The sequence below is a fragment of the Pan troglodytes genome, chromosome 12 (genome assembly GCF_028858775.2).
Source record: "Pan troglodytes isolate AG18354 chromosome 12, NHGRI_mPanTro3-v2.0_pri, whole genome shotgun sequence".
In the NCBI taxonomy this organism is placed as follows: domain Eukaryota; kingdom Metazoa; phylum Chordata; class Mammalia; order Primates; family Hominidae; genus Pan; species Pan troglodytes.
The window spans coordinates 51,772,150-51,791,720 of NC_072410.2; the positions used below are offsets into that span (position 1 = coordinate 51,772,150).

The 19,571-nt window shown below is 51.6% G+C and overlaps 2 protein-coding genes across 2 annotated transcripts in view; both read right to left on the reverse strand.

Moving 5' to 3' along the window:
- Window positions 1–15,912, reverse strand: part of ATP6V1B1 (ATPase H+ transporting V1 subunit B1) — a 29,519-nt gene extending 13,607 nt beyond the window's left edge. Inside the window, exons 1-2 of the mRNA XM_001145161.6 lie at window positions 15,692–15,912; window positions 8,135–8,190 (exon numbers count right to left, since the gene is read on the reverse strand). Coding sequence (XP_001145161.2) covers window positions 8,135–8,190; window positions 15,692–15,809 — 174 coding nt within the window. The 5' untranslated portion in view covers window positions 15,810–15,912. The remainder of the gene's footprint in view (window positions 1–8,134; window positions 8,191–15,691) is intronic.
- A 1,868-nt stretch (window positions 15,913–17,780) lies between these two features.
- The window catches only part of VAX2 (ventral anterior homeobox 2), a 33,424-nt gene continuing 31,633 nt past the window's right edge, over window positions 17,781–19,571 (reverse strand). Inside the window, exon 3 of the mRNA XM_525781.7 lies at window positions 17,781–18,994. Within this exon, the coding sequence (XP_525781.2) occupies window positions 18,557–18,994 (438 nt within the window). The 3' untranslated portion in view covers window positions 17,781–18,556. The remainder of the gene's footprint in view (window positions 18,995–19,571) is intronic.

Below are 19,571 nucleotides of genomic sequence, written 5' to 3' on the forward strand. Positions count from 1 at the left end.
GTTGCCCAGGCTGGAGTGCAATGGTGCGATCTCGGCTCACTGCAACCTCTGCCTCCTGGGTTCAAGCGATTCTCCTACCTCAGCCTCCCAAGTATCTGGGATTACAGGCATGTGCCACCACACCCAGCTAATGTTTTGTATTTTTAGTAGAGACGGGGTTTCTCCATGTTGGTCAGGCTGGTCTCGAACTCCTGACCTGCCTGCCTCGGCGTCCTGAAGTGCTGGGATTACAGGCATGAGCCACCGCGCCTGGCCGAGTGTTCTATTTTTTTAAAGGTGGTGGTTGAAGGTGACTGTATTCTTCAAAAATGTCAAAGAAAGGCTGTGGGAAGTCAAAGAAGGGCTGTGGGAAAATGTTCCAGATTATAGGAAGCTAGACAGACATGACAAATGCAATACCTGACCCTAGACTGGATCCTATACTGGAGTGAAAAAAAAAATGCTACATTCCAATTTATCAGCTTACCCGATATCAGGTAAACTGATAAATTGGAATGTGGATGGTAGATTAAAGTATTGTATCAGTATAAATTTCAGAAGTTGATAGCTCTACTGTAGTTATATAAAAGAATATCTTAATTCTTAGGAAATATACACTGAAGTACTTGAGCTTAGCGTACCCTCAAAAGATTCAGGAAGGCCGGGCGCAGTGGATCATGCCTGTAATCCCTGCACTTTGGGAGACCGAGGCGGGCAGATCACCTGAGGTCAGAAGTTCGAGACCAGCCTGGTCAAAATGGTGAAACCCTGTCTCTACTAAAAATACAAAAATTAGCCAGGCGTGGTAGAGGGCGCCTGTAATCTCAGCTTCTCGGGAGGCTGAGGCAGAAGAATCGCTTGAACCGGGGAGGTGGAGGTTGCAGTGAGCCAAGATTGTGCCACTGCACTCCAGCCTGGGCAACAAGAGTGAAACTCCGTCTCAAAAAAAAAAAAAAAAAAAATCAGGAAAAAATTATGCACACACAGTCACACATGGAGAGCAAATGATAGAGCAAATGAGATAATATATTAACCGTTGGTGACACGGATGTTCCTACTACTATTTTTATCTTTGCAAATTTTTATAAAATTGAAATTGTTTCAAAATAAAAAGTAAAGTAAAAGTATACTGACGGAAAAAGAGACATAATTCCCTTTATTTGCAGATTATATTATACATTTAGAAAAACTCAAGAGGTTCTGGTTTAGAAAGAAGGTTTTAGAATGAATAAGATAATTTGGCTGTTTATAAGATAAATATTTAAAAATCATTCCCCCCCTCCTTTTTTTTCTATTTTAGTAGTAACCAGTTAGAAGAGGCAACGGAGAAAACCATCCCATCTGCAATAGGGCCAAAACTCATAAAATAGCTAGAAATAAATATAACAAGAAAGGTACAAAAAAAAATATTATGGAATAACATAAAACAAGTCCTAAACAATGAAGAGCATTATTGTCTTAATGTTCTTAGTTACTAGCATAAAAACATTAATCCTTTTAAAAAGTATATAAATTTGATCCAACCCTAATGGATTATTGTTTATTTTAAAATTTAATAAAATTATTTTAAAGTTCACATAAATGTCTGAGAATAGCCAAAGTAGTTATGAAAAAGATCAGAGATAGAGGACTTGCCTTTTCAGATATTAAAACTTGTTATAAAGCTGCTGAAGTCAAGCAGTAAATTGATATGAGGTAGACAAATGGATCAGTAGGAAAGAAAAAAAGTCCAGAAGGAGATCCCAGATTTTATAGGACTATTATAGAACAAATGTTGTATATTAGTTAATTCTCAGAGGGGAAATAATATATAGAACATAAGAGGATATCTAGTTAGAAGATAACCACATCATAAACCCAAATACATTCCAGGCATGTAAAAAAATTTAAATATAAAGTAAAAACAATTTTAAAAAAATACTGGAAGAGCTTTTCTTCTTTCCTATCTTTCTGAATAATCCAATTAAAAGACAGATGAGCAATGTCTTTAAGCAAGACAAGAAATTCAGAAGGTATAAACAAAAAATATTTGATCATATGAGTATTTCAAACTTCTGTATGGCAGAGACACAATAGATGAAATCTTTGTTTCATTTATTGTTGCAAAAGATAGCCTGTGAGCAATAAACAAGGAGCTCCCGTATGCACAACTTGCTTGGTAGGAAGATTTCACGGAGAAGGAAGCAAAATCAAAATGGTAAACATATGGACAGACACTCAACTTTCCTAGTTATCAGAGAAATGTAAATAAAAGCGAGACAGTACTAGTTTTCATTTATTAGATAGGTAAAACTACAGAGAGAACATATTCAGGGCCAGCAAGGATGTGGGGAAGTGGGTCCTCTCATACCTGGTTGGTGGAAATGTGAATTACCACAACCCTTCTGGGCAAGCCATCTTGCCCCAAATTGTCAATATCTAATTTGGAATAAAAAAGTACTTGAACCAGCAATTCCACTTCTGGGAATCTATCCTATAACCACAAAAGCGTCCGTTTAAAAGGGATACAATATTGTACTATTTGTAATGGCAAAACCTGAGAACATACGAATGTCTATCAATAATGGGACTCTTGAGTAAGTTACAGTACATCCATACTATCGCCTGCTATGCCAGTATCCAAAAGAATGCGTAAAATGTGTATCCGCTGACACTGTCAGTGGATCCACTGTCAGTCCCTTGAGAGCCAAGGGACTGACCCCGAGGTCAGCCTCTAACATATTTGCCTGTGTTTGAGCGTATACAGCAGGGTCTTTCGGGGCTGAGAATAAAGCGGTTAGGGGCAGATAGTTAACTTTACGTGTCTTTTCTCTTTTTCACTAAGTTACAAGGAGCATGTATTATTTTTGCAATTAAAATATAATACATTTTTAGGACATGTTACAGCACAGTGCCGGTGATTATCATCATCATTACTATCGTTATATCATCTACTGGCCACAAACTAGTGACCTTAAGGGCTTGGGGGTTGGGGCGGAGGGTCCAATTCCCCAGCAAGGTGTGACCCAGTAGGGACCACTCCGCCAGGGAACCCCTGCTGGTCGAACTTGAGACTAGGTTTGCAGCCCTGACAATCACACGGAAGGGAGCGCTACCTTGAGTCCTCCCTTGTCCTGTGAAGAGGATGCCAGTAAGGTGACCTGTGGTTCCCCAAACCACCCCTCAGCCTTGCGGAGTGGGGGCCTCAGCACTAGGCCGGCCGGGGAGGAGGGCTCCGAGGTGGGAGGAGCTGCGAACACCCAGGCGTCTTGGGTTCTCAACCACAAGAGGGAGCCCAGGAGCACGGACAGCGAGGGCCTGGGAAACGCGTGGAACACACGTCGCGGCTCGTTTTCCTCTCCCACTCTGATAACCTGTGTTTCGATACGAAACGGGCCCTGCCTCATTGTTTGTCATCTCCCTGGAGGTGACGGAGGGCTGTTTCAACCTCAGGGGAAAAGTTGCTGTACAGAACACAGGCCAGAGTGTGCCCCAAATAAATCAGGCGGTGGAGTGATTTAAAAGTGATCATTTTCTGTAGTCCTAGCTACTCGGGAGGCTGAGGCAGGAAAATCACTTGAACCCGGGAGGCGAAGGATGCAGTGAGCAGAGATCGTGCCATTGCACTTCAGCCTGGCGACAGAGCAAGACTCCGTCTCAAAAAGAAAAAAAAAGTGATCATTTTCATGTGGGTTTATGTGGGTGAGAGAGGGAGGGTGGCAGGAGAGGAGAGTGGAGAGGAGAGTGGTGCGTTCTGTGTCCCTGAAGGACAAAATCAGAGAAAATGAACTTTAAATGGCAGAAATTATGGTCAGATCTGGGGAAGGGCCATCAGGTTTTCACACTCAGGCATGGAGGGTGTAGTGTCTGGAACCTTTAGGAAGAGCCCGAGGCTCTAAGTGTGTGCTGGATGTTCGTCGTTATTGTTGGTGGTGGTGGGATCTCATGACCAGTTATGGCAGTGGGTACCTGGGAGAATTCCCGTGGGGGATAGCTAGTCCAGGAGCTTGTATCTTAAGGGGCCCTATTTCCCAGCCGCATACTGAGCAGGCCTGATCCCATCAACTCTCACTGTCGGTTACTAAGAGGGCTGCAGGAAGAGGGCATGACTCAGTGCAATGTAACCCCGTGCTGGAGATTCAACTGAGCTCTCAACCAGCAAGTGGCCAGGCACAGGGGAGCTGCTGTCTACACACGGAGGACTGGAAGTTCTTAGCAAGCCTGTCGAGATTTGTGCACAGGAATGCTGCCTCTAAGGTCCCTCCTGCTGACAATGGCCAGGGCAGTGCGGAGGTTCCTCTCTGGAAATTGTCTTCAGAGCTGATGCAGACTCTTTCGAAAGCAGCCACAGACATTGGGGATGGAGTCTGGTGGTTAAGGTGAGTGCTTACTCCAATTCTCAAACAGGGACCAATTTGAATCACAGACTACAGGAGTCAGAAGATTCTCTAGAACAGAGGTTCTCCTTGTGGTCCCCATACCAGCAGCATCACCTAGGAACTTGATAGAAATGTACATTCTTGGGCCTCCTACCCCAGGCATGCTGAATCAGAGCTCTGGGGTGGGGCCCAGCAATCTGCCTGTTAACAAGCCCCCTGCACCCCTGATATTCTGATGCTTGTTCAACTTACACAAATCAGAGAGTTAGCCTTTTCTGGGTCACGAACCCTGAAAAATCAGACAAAACTGTAGAAACTCCTACCAGAAAAATGCACAGGCACATTCAAGCATACCTTCAAAGGTCTGCACACAATTTCAAGGGCCTAATTCCCTGGGCTAAGAACCTCTGATCTACACAAAATTCTTCCCTCAAATGTTCTTACATTTGAGGACGGAAGCAGGAAGAGTAATTGCCTGTGTGATTCAATGTGGGCAGAAGGTGGCGCTGTAGAAACAGAATTGTAGCATTTGCCAAATCCTGGAAGAGGGAAAGGGGTAGGGGCAACGGAGAGGGATGCAGAGAGGTGCCTCCACCACCCAATTATTTTTCTCTGCCAAAGCTACAGATGCATCCGATAGTCGCAAAACCACAGGTCTGGGGACCTAGTTCTGGTTTCCTAGATCGGCCTCATTTTACAGTGGAGAAAGTGGACACCTTTATAGGTTCCGACTCCATGCCACACTGGGTCCCATGGAGAATGGCAGGTCTGGTGGAGAGTGTGGTGGAGGTGGAGAGGGGGCAGGAGGTGGCACCAACTGTTTAATCAGGCTTATTAGCATTTCTGCATTCCAGGTAGAAATATTGCTGGCTATTCTCAAGGGAGAATAATACTACATTTGTCTGATGTGAACCTCACAATAATCCTATTATTATTTAATAGATGAGGAAACTGGGATTTACAATCCGAGATCGATGGTTCTCTAACTTGAGCATCAGTTCACCTGGAAGGCTTGTGAGGACAGACTTCTGGGCCCTACCCCCAGAGCTTCTGATTCTGTCAGTCTGAGGTGGAGCCCAAGAATTTGTATTTCTAACACGTTCCTGGGCGGTGCTAATGCTGTTGATCTAGGGTTGGCAGGTAGCTAGCAGAAAAGAGTGGGATGGATCTGGGATTAAAATCCAAACCCAGTGTGCTGCACTTAACTACTCAGCCACACTTCCTCCTGGGGCGTCCCTTACACTGGGGGGTCAAGCGGTAATGTCTGTATGAACTCAGAATCTGTTTGTTAGCAAAGAATGGGTCTGATTTATTTAATATTGTTGGCTCAGGTTTTGACAGGTGCATAGCTAGTCATGCTAACATTTATTCATTCATTTATCTCATTAATGTACTCATCTTTCCTTTGAGCAAACATGCTGAGCACCTACTATAGCCTACGTGTTCAGTAAAAATGCTGTGTTGGGCTTCTGGAGCTGAAGATGAACAAAACACAGTTCATGGCCAATAGCAGGGCACGGTGTGTGTGGGGAAGGGTAGGGAGGAGATACATGGCCAGATCTTGACCAAATACCTCAGTGGATGCCAATAATAAAACCACAAAAAGTAGAGAAGAGGGAGAGGCATCCAGGAGAAGGTGACCTCTCAACCCTGGGGATGAGTCAGAGGGAGGGAATAGGGGGAAGTGTAGTCTAGGAGGCAGAGGGAAAAATCTGTGCACAAAATTACAGCTAGCCAGGAGCAATAAGTTCTAGTGTTCTATACCACAATAGGATGACTGTAGTTAACAACTATATATATATATATATCTTCAAATAGCCAGAAAGAGGATACTAATATTCCCAACACAAAGAAAGGATGCTGGAGATGATGGATATGCTAATTGCCCTGACCTGATCACTATGCATTATATGTATCAAAACATCACTGTGTACCCCAGGAATATGTACAATTATTGTGTGTCTATTATCAAATGCACAGACACAAGCCCCCAATCTTTGTCATTCCTTTCTACATACTCTATCCTCTTGTCCAACTAATTGTGAGAAGGGTTCTTTGCCTAGAACCTATCTCAGAGTCTACAGAGAGAACTCAGGGCTTCTGTGATCTTGAATGGGAAAGTTACATTTTTACATTCATTAACGTTTACGCAAATTTAGTGTTTCCTCTAGTTCTGAATGTAAGGAACAAACCACGGTAGAATTAGCATTTCCACGGTACCTGTGACTTTGTTACCATCAGAAATCACAGATATTTTCATACCACATTACAGTCGTTGCAGGTCCCTCAAAATAGTATTTGTGCTCATCACTACTTTAAAATGATAGCAGTGAAACTGGCGGTGACATCTCGTAATTTAATTTGTTAATAAACATACATTACTGATCACATTTTTAAAAAATGGCATGCAAGTGCCCAGAGATCTCAAATGGCAGCCCCATGCAGACACTATTTCAGATGTTGGTTTCTACACAGGGAAGGGAGAGTGATGAGAGTGAGTGGAAAGGCTGGCAGGCACCCTCATAGAAAAGACCTGTAAGCAGCTGGGCACAGTGGCTCACGCCTGTAATCCCAGCACTTTGGGAGGCCGAGGCGGGAGGATCACCAGGTCAAGAGATCGAGACCATCCTGGCTAACACGGGGAAACCCCGTCTCTACTAAAAAACAAATAATCAGTTGGGCGTGGTAGCGGGTGCCTGTAGTCCCAGCTACTCGGGAGGCTGAGGCAGGAGAATAGCGTGAACCTGGAGGGCGGAGCTTGCAGTGAGCCGAGATTGCGCCACTGCACTCCAGCCTGGGGGACAGAGTGAGACTCCGTCTCAAAAAAAAAAAAAAAAAAAAAGAAAAGACCTGTAAGCTGAGGGCACTGGAGAGCCCTGGGCAAATTTGATGCAAGGGTCAGGTCTGAAGGGCTGGAGGATGGAGACAGGATAGGAGGGTGCCAGGCTGGGAGCCCAAGGCCATCGCCATCACAAGGTAGCAGTGGGGTGGGAGGGAGCTACAGACATGGGCGCTGGCAGGTGTGGGGTCTGGGACAAGAGGGGTCAAAGGGGCACCGAGACTTCCAGTTTGCTCAGCTAGGAGGTGGGGTGGGAGGCTGAGGGAGTGGGGCTGGTTGGTGGAGGGAGGATAAGAGAGTGATCTTGTACCTTTGCAGGGCTCTTTATGGCTCAAGAATTCCCAACCCCAGGACTCAAGATACTGTCAGTGTCTGCCAGTTTCCCAGGGGCTACAAAATAGCCCACAGCCCACTTACCTTTGGTGGGGCCCACTTCACTTACCACCCATGTTGCTGAGACTGAGATATTCCAAAGGCCTTTGGAGGCCATCAAGATCCCTAGAAAATTTAGTTGGCATTGACTTGCCACCTCCTCCTCTTTCCCGTTAAAAGAAGATCCTGTGAGAGTCGAGGGTGGGGAGAGTCTAGCCCTCGAGGAGGTTAGGTACAGCCGTGCTGTGGTCCAGCCTTCCTCTGAGGAGGTTAGGTACGTCCATGCCACTGATAGGGAAACGGAGGCAGGACAGCTTGTTAGGGATAGTAGGAGGTTTCCCAAGGCCCAAGGCTGGGCCTCCATGGGGTTTTTATGGTTTTTACTGAAAAGGCAGGGAGGAGAAAGCTTGGACGGCTGGGGATACAGCTAGGGAAGGAGAGTGGGAGTGGGTGCCTGGATGGAGAGAACAGAGCAGGCCCTGGGGGCCATGGAGGGAAAGGGTAATTTAGAAGAAATCCTGCAGGGCAGGGGAGAGGCGCCCTGGGATTTGGCCTTAGTGCCAGGGAGGCAGCAGAAGAGTCTTACCTTGACCCGGTCCAGCACCACCAGGGGCCCGTTCACGCTGCACACAGTCCTGTAGGCTGGGGGAGGGGCGGGGGTGAGTAGGGGTCTCACCCCAAACACCCTGCTCACACACACAGAGGCATCCTCTGCCTTCCCTTCCTCTCCACACCCCACCTCCTTCCCAGCCTGGGCCGTCAGGGTCATTAGCTGTGACAGGGCCAGCCACCATTGCTGTAAGGGTCATGCCCCTGCCCGCAGGGCCCCTGCTGCTCGGACACCTGCAGGAGGCTGGGGGAGGGCCAGGCAGAGGGCAGAGGCCTCCTCAGAGTCCGCCCCCACCACATAGAGGCCTCTCATCCCTGAGGCTGCTTCCCTTCTGGCTTCAACCCCCACCTCACCCTCTCACTCCAAGCATTTTCCAAAAGCTCCTGGCCCCCGGCTGTGGCCGAAAAGTGCCCTCCTCTGCCCTCACCAGGACTGCATTTCCCTCCATTCACCCCACACTGATTGAGCAGTGTGTGTGTGTGTATGTGGTGTGTAGGGGGTGCAGACATCAGTGAGAAAAACCAGACGGGGCCTCTGCTCTCATCACAAGGTTCCTGGACTCCCCAGGCTCACTGGGTGCTCAGCATGGGAGGGGAGGGAGTGAAAAGGCAAGGGAAGGAGGGAAATGCCTGCAGATGTGGCAGCTGCAGAGACCCACACATGGCAAATGAGCTCAGCTTGCAGAGGGAATTGGGTTAGATGCCAAAAAATACTTCCTAACTCCCATAGAAGAAGCTGTGGACTTGCGGGAGGCAAGCCTAGTTTTGGTTCTGCTAGAGGCTGGCTGAGAGACCTGGGACAGTCCCTTGCCCATAGTCCTGGGATACCAGTGCCCTTCTCTGAGGTTCTTGTGATGCACCAATGAGATGAGACGCCTGAGATGAAGGCATTTGGCAAGGTGGGCAGGGGGTCTGTGAGGCCCCTGGGTCAGCCACAGGCTGGCAGGATGCAGAGGGGAGTGGCCCAACCCCTCTTTCACAGGCAAGGAAAATGGGGCCCAGAAGTGTGAGAAGCCTTGCCCAGGGCCACACAGCACATCTGTAGCAGAGCTGGGGCTGGGAACCCACCCTGTGCTTCTTGCTGGACCACACTGGTTCTCGGCTCACTTACCCTCTTGCTTTGGGCAAGCCTGGCCCCGAGCCACCCCATGCCAAAGAAAAACCAAAAGTCCCTCCCCTTCCCAGTCTGGATATGTGTGGTCAAGCTTCTTCTTTTTGTTTGATCTAAGCTCTTTTCACCAGGACTTGGACTAGGAAGATCAACTGGGCACGGTGATTCTTGCACAGATTTTTATAAGGATCCTCCAAGTGTAACAACCATTTGGAAAACGCCGGGCCTCGAGGACAGCCAGAGAAGATAAGTTCAACTTGCACTTTGCCAGAGCAGGGGATCTCCCTCAGCTCCCTGCCTTCAAACCTACCTTACAGACCTGCCTGGCCTGCACCTGAGCCACCCTCTTCTTCCTTCCTATTCCCACTAAGGAGGTGTCCCTGCTTCCTTCATAGTGGGTCCTTCCCCTGCACCGGGAAACAGGCCCTAGAGATGACTCCATGGGGTGAAGGACCAGAGCCTCCTTGCCTCTCTCTGTGTCTCTCTCTCCCTCTCTTGTCTTCCCATGAAGCTCTGATGTTTCCAGTACAAAAGAAACCTCGCTCAGTCCCAGTCCTTCTCCAGCTCCTCCCCTCACAAGCATGGCCCCCCACTGCCGGCTTTCCTTCCCCACCTTCCACCCTCTCCTTGGCCTTCTCCACTCTGGCTTCAGTGGCCTCCGATGGCTACACTCAGAGCCTGGGTGCACTGTCCTTTGGAAGCTCCCCTCTGGGGCCGCCTGTCAGCCTCCTCTGAAGACTCACGCTCCTTGCTCTCAGACCTTTGGGTGCTGGAGGACTTCGAGGTTTGGCCTGGCTCTCCACTTCTTCCTCTCCTTTCCTCTGAGATCTGCCTTCTTCCTTCCCTCCCTGCTTCCTTTCTTCAAGCATATCTACTGCATGGATGCCTTCTATGTACTAAGCTAGGCAAATGAAAGTGACAAATGAAAATGTGAAGTGCCTACAGGCTAAAAGAAGGATACAGAGCAAATAACATCATTACAAACTGCAGTGGGTGCTCCTAAGGGAAAGATCAGGATGGGTGAACGAGAGTGGGAGGGAAGACCAGACTGGGTGCGCTTGGAGGAAGCATCTTATGGGAAGGGCCGTTTGAGCTGAGCCTTCAGGGTCAAGGGGTGCCAGCCCCCAGGGAGCTGGGGAAAGGGCACTTCTGGCAGAGGAGAGAAAGGACTCATCCAGGGCCTTCGTGGAACAGAAAGAGGGGCAGTGGGCTGGCATGCACAGGCTCGCTTCAGGTGCAGTAAGACCTGTCACCTCCAGGAGGGCAAGACATCATCTGTGGTGCTCATCGTTGTGTCCCACTTCATGGAATAGTGCTGGGAATATGGTACACACTCAAGAAATATTTGGACAGCTACAGTGGCTCACGCCTGTAATCCCAGCACCCTGGGAGGCTGAGGTGGGTGGATCACTTGAGCCCAGGAGTTCGAGACCAGCCTGGGCAATATGGTGAAGCCTCGTCTCTACAGAAAAATTTAAAAATTAGCTGGGCATGGTGGAACGTGCCTGTGGTCCCAGCTCTCAGGAGGCTGAGGTAGGAGGATCACCTGAGCCCAGGGAGGTTGAGGCTGCAGTGAGCTCTGATCACGCTATTATTGCACTCCAGCCTGGGTGACAGAGTAAGATCCTGTCTCAAAAAAAAAGAAAAAAGAAAAAAAGAAGAAAAAGAAATCTTTGTGGATGGATTATGAAAGGTGTTAACTGACCCCATCTGCTCCTTCTCATACTTCCCACATCAGAACCATTGTGTGCCCCCTCCTGACCTTCCCAAGCCTCCAAACCAAATGAGAGTCCCATTGACCAGCCTAAAGGGTTGCACCCCTAGCACCAGCCATACTTCCTGAGAAGGCAGAGAGTAGAAGAGAGAGAGGATGTACTGGGCAAAGGGGCTGTTGGGCATAGGAAGACTCCTCAACGAGAAAGGGTAGGAGACAGAGGCTTGGGCATTACCCTTCCCATCAATTAAAAAAAACTCCAAACAGCCACGGCACTCCCACACCCACATGGTGTTTGGATCAGATTGTCTGGATTGCTAGTGGATTGTGCAAGCAAAGGGATGCGGGGCAGGCAGGAGAGACCCTCATTTTTATAAGCCCCCGGGAGAGCTGGCATCTTGCATGCCACACCTACCAAAGGGCTGCGCTGGGGGAAGAAAGCAGTGATGAAAAGATGCAGGGTGGGTGGGCTGGATAGGGAGGTGGGAGTGTGGGAGGGGATGGGGCCCAAGGACCAGAAAAGTCCAGGGAATCATTTCTAATTCCACCGCCTCCGGAGACAAGTCTTTCAACTTCCTCCCTTCCTTCACAGCTGCTCCCCCACTTCACAGCCCCTGTCATGTAGAATCCCCATTAGCCCTGACATCCAGCAACTCCACCTGGGAGTGGGGGCAGCAGCAGAGTGGGGGACAGAGGATTAGGGGATCCACACAGCCCTTCCCTCAGGAGGAGGGGCTGGGCTGGAAGGGGCTTAGAGGCAGCTGCAAAGTGCTTGCTGCAGGTCCTCTGGGAGTCAGATGCCTTCCCTGGCTAGGCCGCTCGGGTGACCGGGGTGAGATATCGAAGCTCAACATCTTAGCACATCAGCCTCAGCTGTGAGTTGCCTTCCTGGGCTTCTCACAGCCTCCAGGCCTGGCTCTGGGTGAACACATCGCTTCATGGCCTGGACCCTTCATTGCAGATAATCCACTTACGCGGCTGTTTCTGTTCAGCATTGGACTATGCACATCCTTCAAGGCCTTGCCCTTGACTGACTACTGCAGCCCACTGGGTCCTCTCCCCACTGCTGTCCCACGGTACTACAGACTGGGACCCTAGAGGGATGTCTCTCCCGTCAGACGTCTTAGAGCTCTGCCTCTCCCCTGTTAAGCCAGCCTGATCTTTTCTTCTAGGCTGTTTGGTTTGGACACAGCCAAAATGGGGGCTGAGCAACAGAGGTGTCCTTGATTGCAAGCCGGTCCTTTTGTTTGTACACTGCCGCCCCTACCTCCGTGTGTCCCTTGCATGGAGTGGCAAAACGAGGCCCAGAAAGTGGGCTAATTTCTGGCAGGACGCACCACAGTTCAAGACGGTATCCTGCAGCGCTCAGCGATTATGGCCCACTCTGCAACCCTGGGATGTTCGCCTTGACCCTGGAGAGGGAAGCGGGTGCATTGCCACAGGCAGAGGGCTGGATCAGAAGACCCGAAGGGCGCTCCTTCCATGGGCCTTCCAGAGACTTTGCAGACACTCCCTCCAGCTGCCCGGCCCACCCCCTCTCCATTGTCTTAGCTGACACTTTGGGTTGCGCTCCGGACTTCTGGCTGGTGGAGCGCCTCCCTGCCCCCACCTCCCTACCGCCTTTTCTGTCAAAGGCTCAGCGGGGCCCCCGCGCGGCCCACTAATTAGCGCTGGCCCAGCCACACCTGCAGCGTCCTGGGAGAGGGCTGAGACAGGCGCCCATGCGTGAGGCCGGGATGGGGGCAAGCCCGGGGCAGCAGGTCCCGCACCTCCTCCCTGATCCCGCTGGAGGGATTAGAGGAGGGAGGGCAGGGGCTGGAAGCTGAGGGCTCTTCAGCCCAAGACCCTGCTTGTTGGGACTCTCTCCGTGTAACTCCTTCCCCTTCCAGTTGAGGAAACCGAGGTGGGGAGGCAAAGACAGTGGTTTGGCACTCAAGCTCCTGGGGGATCTTCGGGGATCTGACCTGGCTTCATCCCTCCAACCAGGCTGCCAGTTTGTCCTTCCTGACCTTTGCTCCTGCTGGGCACCTCCACCCTCCAAGCCCAACATCTTCTGCCCAAACAGATGAAGCTCCAGGATACCTCCTCCCCAGCCGGGAGCCAAGGCCCTTGGGGAACCATTCTAGCTCCACGGGAGGCACAGGGGACCCTTCTTTCCCAAGGTAGATGTTGGCAGGGTCAGCTCCCCAGCTGCCTCCACTCTTTCTAGTGTCTCCTCCTTTCTAGCCAATCCTCTCTCAGCCACTGCAGTGAAATCAGCCTTAAAGTCTCAGGCCTCTTTAGCCCACCTCCCCGGGGGAAGGGAATGCCTCTTAAGTCACCTGGACTCACCTCCACCCGTGGCCGAGCGAGCACTGGGGCCTCCCTGCCCTTAGGCACCCCCAGCTTTTCTCCCAGAGTTCTCCTGTCTGGGAGTGCTTACAGACCCAGGGTAGGAGGCCAGGCTGGGGAGGAGACAGGTGGAGAGGGACAGAGCAGCCCTGCCTCCAGTGTACTGAGGGTGCAGCCCTAAATTTCCAAACCCTTGCCAGCCCTGCGCCTGTCCACAGGCCCCAGGGAGAACCACCCCCCTCATCCCTCCCACTCCCAGAGCCTGAGGAGGAAGTGAGTGAGGCGGGGAGGGGATTGGGAGACACTGTGGATGAAGGGACACACCAAGGAATCCCAGCCTTCCCCTGGGGGTGGGAGGGCATCTGGGCTGGGCTGAGGCTGGTCCGGTGCATCCTGTGAGGACACTTGATAGGCAGCAAAAGTAAAGGCGCTGGCAGGGAGCAGAGCCTGGAGGGGCTCCCCTGCACTGACCTTTGCTCTGGGTCCACTGTTGGGTTGTTGGGTGTGAACACATTCTCCTGGGTGGAGGCCATATAGAGCCAGCATCGAGGGAAGCATGCAAACATGGGGGGCGGGCACAGCCATCCCTGGGTTCCAGCCTGGGTCAGAACCTCCAGGGCATGTTGACTATACATAAGGGGCTGGGTGGGAAAGAGCTGGCTGGAGGTGGCTCCAGGCTTGGGCCAACCTGCCCAGAGGAGTGTGGGGTTAGATGGTACCTATAGGGTCCCTGGGTATCAGGAGGTGGGGGCACTTTCCAGGAAGAAGGAAAGCAGAGCATGAAGGTGCAGATCACACACCACACTCAGCACCCAGCAACTCCCGGGTGCCTGCAGGGAGGAGGGACGGCCTGCAGGGAGTGGGGCTCATCACAGCAGACTGGCAAGAGTCACACATGCCAGCTCAGGGCTCCAGACCTGGGCTCTGGACCCAAGGGGGCCCAGTCACTGCATATTTCTGGGCCTTGGTGACCCTAGCTTTGGCCTAGGGAGTATCTGGACCTCCTATCCTCCCCCCAGCTCCATGGGGCAGGGCCTACAGGCCTTGCTTGAGAAATCTGACCCACCCCATTCTCACCATTTCTTCTTAGCTGGAATGTGCTCCACCCTCAGCACCTGCCTCAGGCCTCAGGAGGTGCCCCACACCCCAGGGCTCTCCTCCCATGTGCCCCCGGGCCCCTTTACTCTGATTTCACCCCTCAGCTACCCTCTGAGTTCACTCCACCTCCTCTCCTGGCCTGGAAAGCAACAGAGGAACAGAGGGAGGTGGGGTGGCTGCATCAGGCTCACTTCCCCTCACACCACACTCCCTGTTAGGAGCCTCTGGCTCTGCATAGCTGTGGCAGGCCATGCTGGTTTACTCCAGTGAGCCTCTGGCTTTGCATAGCTGTGGCGGGCCATGCTGGTTTACTCCAGTGAGCAGGGCGGCCTGAGAATTCACCAGGCCAGGGAGAGTGACCTTGGACAAGGAGATGCAGGGGTTCCCTTTGGTCCTCTGGACCTTGCCCCAGACATCTGGGCCACCCTTGCGGGACAGGCACAGGAGCCACAAGTAGGGCCTCCCCTCTGAAATTGACAAGGGTACATCCCAGCACCTGTAGACACTTCCATGCCCCACACCTGGATACGCATTCTTATCCCAGCTGTACACACACTCACCATACTCAGATATGTGACACTGCCAGAACACATACACAAGTGTTCTCTCCATGAGTGCACATGCACACATGTACATCACACCTAAGTGCACACACACACACCTTTGCCCTGAGTGCATAAGCATGCAGTCACACATTTCCTTACCCCAAGTGAAGGTGGGAGCACCCCCTAGACACATGCTCCTACCTGCTTATGCACACAGGCACCCTCCTCAGAACACACACACGACATGCACCCATTGATGTGACGCACACGGGGCACCTATTTCCTCAGGCTGAGAGCGCTGACACTCTGCACTGCCACACACACCACTCCAAGTACACTTAATCACACCCCGCCTGACTCTGAGTGCTTGGGTGCACACTCCTCACACAGGCACGTTTATACAAGAGCAGGTGCACAGCACACCCCACTCTCAGGGGCAACTGGAAGCTATCTCTGGACTTCGGGTGTTACAGCAGGATTGGGCTGATGACAGCCACTCCCCAGCCCTCTCTTCTGGGGAAGGCTGGGCTGGGGACCTGCAACCCTTCACCTGCAGAGGTGGCCTCTGGTCCAGGTGGCCCCACTGCGTCACTCTGCTGGACAGAGAGCCCTCCAGGTCTCCCCAGGTCTTGGGTCCTCCTCCTTTTCTGAGGCAAGAAGTGGGGCCCGGGAACCTGGCAGCCCACCCCAGCTCCCCACCCTGACCTCACCCATCACGGTGGAGGGGCTACTCACTGACACGGGGGTGGGTGATGTAGTTTCGGGTGACCGCCTGCATGTGTTCTCGGGCTGCACCTAGGTTGCAGCCACTGCCGGGGAGCCCCCCAGGCCTGCTGTCTATCTCCATGGCCATGGAGCAGTGCCCAGCTGGGAGCCCAGTGTCCGAGCCTACTGCTGGTGGCAGCTCTGAGACTTCAGGTCCAGCTGGAGCTGGAGAGAGCCGCTCAGCCTTCCCCTGCAGCCACCTCTCCCCTCTCCCCCTCCCCTCCCTCTCCTCCTCCTCTAAGTTGACAGTAAACAAGGAAGCCTGGGGCTCTGGCTCCCAAGCTTTCCCCACACCAAGCTGTGCAGGTCTGGGAGGGGCCCCGGCCACCTGAGAGCTGGAGGATGTGGAGGGAGAAGGGAAGAGGGGAGGGCTGGCTTTTTCCTTCTTCTGTGCTAGGCGGTTCCTCCCCGCCAACCCCAAACTGTATGAATTCAATTCCTCCCCTGGACCATCAGGTGCTGTCAACTTTCCCACACTTGTCCCTCACCACAGCTCTTTCTGGTCTCTCCACACCCAACTTCTGGCAGGCTGCCCTTTCTTCACTGTTCTCGCAACCTGACCTTACCCTGCACTCCTTGCCCTGACTATACCTGGATACTTCTGCCCCCTGACAATTCCATTGTCATCTTTTTGAACATCTGTAGAGAATTATTTCCTGGTCAGCCTCAGTGCCACCTCCTACATGAAGCCTTCTCTGGATTCTCTAGCAGCCAAGATTTACTACACATCTAGCCTCTTTCCTAAGTCATGCCCTTTAGGAGAGGCCTCTCTTGTCCCTGCCACTGGGCTGTGAGCCCCCAAAAGCTGAGCCTGTGTCTCAACCCACAGACCTGGGTCTCCTGAAGCCTGTCTGTCTCATACTATTGAGAGTTCTTGAGAATGAGGGCTGGTCTCTCTCCATCTGATCGTAGAACCGTGTCTCATCTTCTCACATTCACCTCCAGATTTCTATACAGCAGGCCTGCCCTGACCTTTCCAGCCCAGGTCAGAAAGTAAAATGGAGGTCCCTGTATTGTATAACTAAATACCTGGAGTTATAAATCAAACTATGTGCACAGCCTGGCCTGGGTTCCACTCAAGACCTCACCACTGCTTCCCAAGAACTCTCTCTTCATGTCATGAAACTAAGAGTTGTGGTTTCTCCTGGTGAGTGGAGTGTGGTACAGGTCCTCTGGGCAAGGCAGGGTGGACCCTGGGTGGTAGCTGGACCTGCCCAACCCAAGGTCTTCTAGTCACCCTCATGCCTCATTCTAGGTTCAGGATTTCTGCATTTCTAAGCTCCTCCCCAAACCATACCACTGAGCAGAGGGAAGGGCAGAAGTACGTTTGCCTAGGGATCACTGTCCCCAAGCACCCACTCCAGGTGACTCAGGACAGCCAATTTGAAACCAAAGCAGCAGCTACTATGTTTCTCAGAGCAGACTGGAGAAGACTGTGCTTGTTATTTCTGTTCACAGAGTCAAAATCTTACCCCGCATCCTCCCTCCTGAGGACCCATTTCAGGTCTCTCGTTCCTAATGCCCATCCTTTCAAAGAACTCTCCTGTGGAGGGCGGGGGTGGGTGTGACCATCAAGGAGCAGCATGAGGAAGATCTCTGTGGTGATGGAACAGGTCTGCATCTGGATTGCAGCAGTGAGTCCACGAATCTATAAAATGACATGGCACTATGCACACACACGGTACCAATGCCAATTTCCTAGTTTTGATATTGTACTATAGTTAGGGAAGATGAAGCCTATCTGTCTCATACTATTGAGTTCCTGCCAATGGAAGGAACTTCTCTGTCCTATCTCTGCAGCTTCCTGTAAATCTATAGTTGCTGCAAAATAAAAAGTTAAATAAAAGAGTCTTGAGCAAGACTCTTATTTAACTTTAAAAAAATTTATATTGTTTGAGCAATATGAAATATATATAATATGTATATGTGTGTGTGTATATATATATATATATATATATATATTTTTTTTTTTTTTTTGAGACAGAGTCTCCCTCTGTTGTCAGGCTGAAATGCAGAGGCATGATCTTGGCTCACTGCAGCCTCCACCTCCTGGGTTCAAGCGATTCTCCTGCTTCAGCCTCCTGAGTGGCTGAGATTACAGGCGCCCGCCACCATGCCCAGCTAATTTTTGTATTTTGAGTAGAGATGGAGTTTCCCCACGTTGGCCAGGCTGTGTATAGATATTTTAAAGGGTTTCATGTTGCAGTTTGTGATGGGTAGGCCGTCTCTAAACATCTGGACTCTTGCTTGTGTTTAGCTTTGATGCTCTCTTTCCCTCTCTCTCAACCTGGTCTCCCCTTTCACCATTCACCCTCTTCAAGGTGACAATGTTTCCCTCTCTCAAGTATTTTTATGTTTGAAAGAGAGCTTGTAAAGGGCAACATTTAACCAAAGAATTCGTGTTGGTGCCATGGGCCTCTATTGAGTGGGAATCAGGTGCCTGCTGACCCACACATGTGAGTCCCCTGACCCCCAGAATCCCAGTTTCTGCCCTCTCCCATCTGAGGTCCCTCTGACTCTAAGCCCATTTTCCCTTCCAGTGACAAGAGGGATAGAAGGGATTGAGGGGTAAGTAGTTGTGCTGTGGGCACCATTTCCCTTCTTGTCATTGTTTTCCTTTTATTTCAGTGAGAGACACACACACTCACACTGCACTCACGCACACAAGCTGCGGGACCAAGGCCATTTGGTCGCGAGTCTCTGAGCTGGGGGGCAGGTGGGGAGGAGTGTGTGGCTGCAGCCCCTCCTCTCCGGGGCCTGCTCAGTGCTGTCCGCTGGGGCACAGGAGACTGGGAAGGTGCTGTGCTCGGGACTCAGTGTCACGGGGTGGGAGTCTTAAGTGTTAGCTTTCTTGCAGCTGCTGGCGCTGCCCACTTTCCGTTCTAGCCAGCTGTATGGCTCGAAGGCCGAGGAACCCAGTTCGTAACCGGCAGGCAGATCCAGGAGCGGGGCCGAGGAAAAGCAGACAGCTGGCAGAGGGGGCGGCAGTGGGGGGGACGCTGAGGCCGAGGACAGCGGGTTGAGTCGTGGGGAGGAGTTCCTGGGGTCACCTAAGGAGGTGCCCCTGTGGCTGGCAGGTAGGCCTGGCAGGCTAGGGGTCAGCGCCAGGAGGCTGGGGGCCCTGGGCACAGAGAGCAGCCGGCCCTGCTCCAGCAGCCGCAGAATGTTGGAGGTGGCAAAGGCCTCGGAGGCTGAGGAGGACGCCCGCTTCTCCAGGTCTCTGCTCTGGTCTTTCTTCTGCTTGGTGCGGCGGTTCTGGAACCAGACCTTCACCTTGGGGTGGGGGAGGGGGTGTCAAGGAGGGAGATGGGACAGGCAAAGCAAAGTGGGGGCAGGTGGGAGGAGGAAAGGAGAGGAAGGGCATGGGGTTGGGGCAGGTGGTGGATGGGGGTGGGGGTGGGGTGTGAGGGTGGAGCAAGAGGGAAAGAAGAGCAGATTGTTGTTAAGGTCTCCCCACAACCATCCTGCTCTAGGCGAACTGATTAGGGACTCTGGTCCCCCAAATTATGGAGGCCCCTCTACTACTAAACTGACTCTGGCCTAGGATGGAGGAATGGATCGACAGACAGAGAATGGAGTTTGGGAGTACAACTGATGTTCTCCTCTTGGCCCACATGCCCTTGGCTCAAAGTCAAGTTCACAGCCTCAGCCACCATTTATGTGCTGGTAATTCCAACTCTACCTCAGGCCCAGAGCTCTGAACTGAGATCCAGGCCATGTATCCACCTGCCTGCTAGACATCTCCCCATGGATATCTCAAAAAACACCCCAAACCCCACATGTGCAGCTCTGTCCTCCAAACAGAGGCTTCCCACGCTCCCTCTTCCATCATGGCTGCCTCCACTCACTC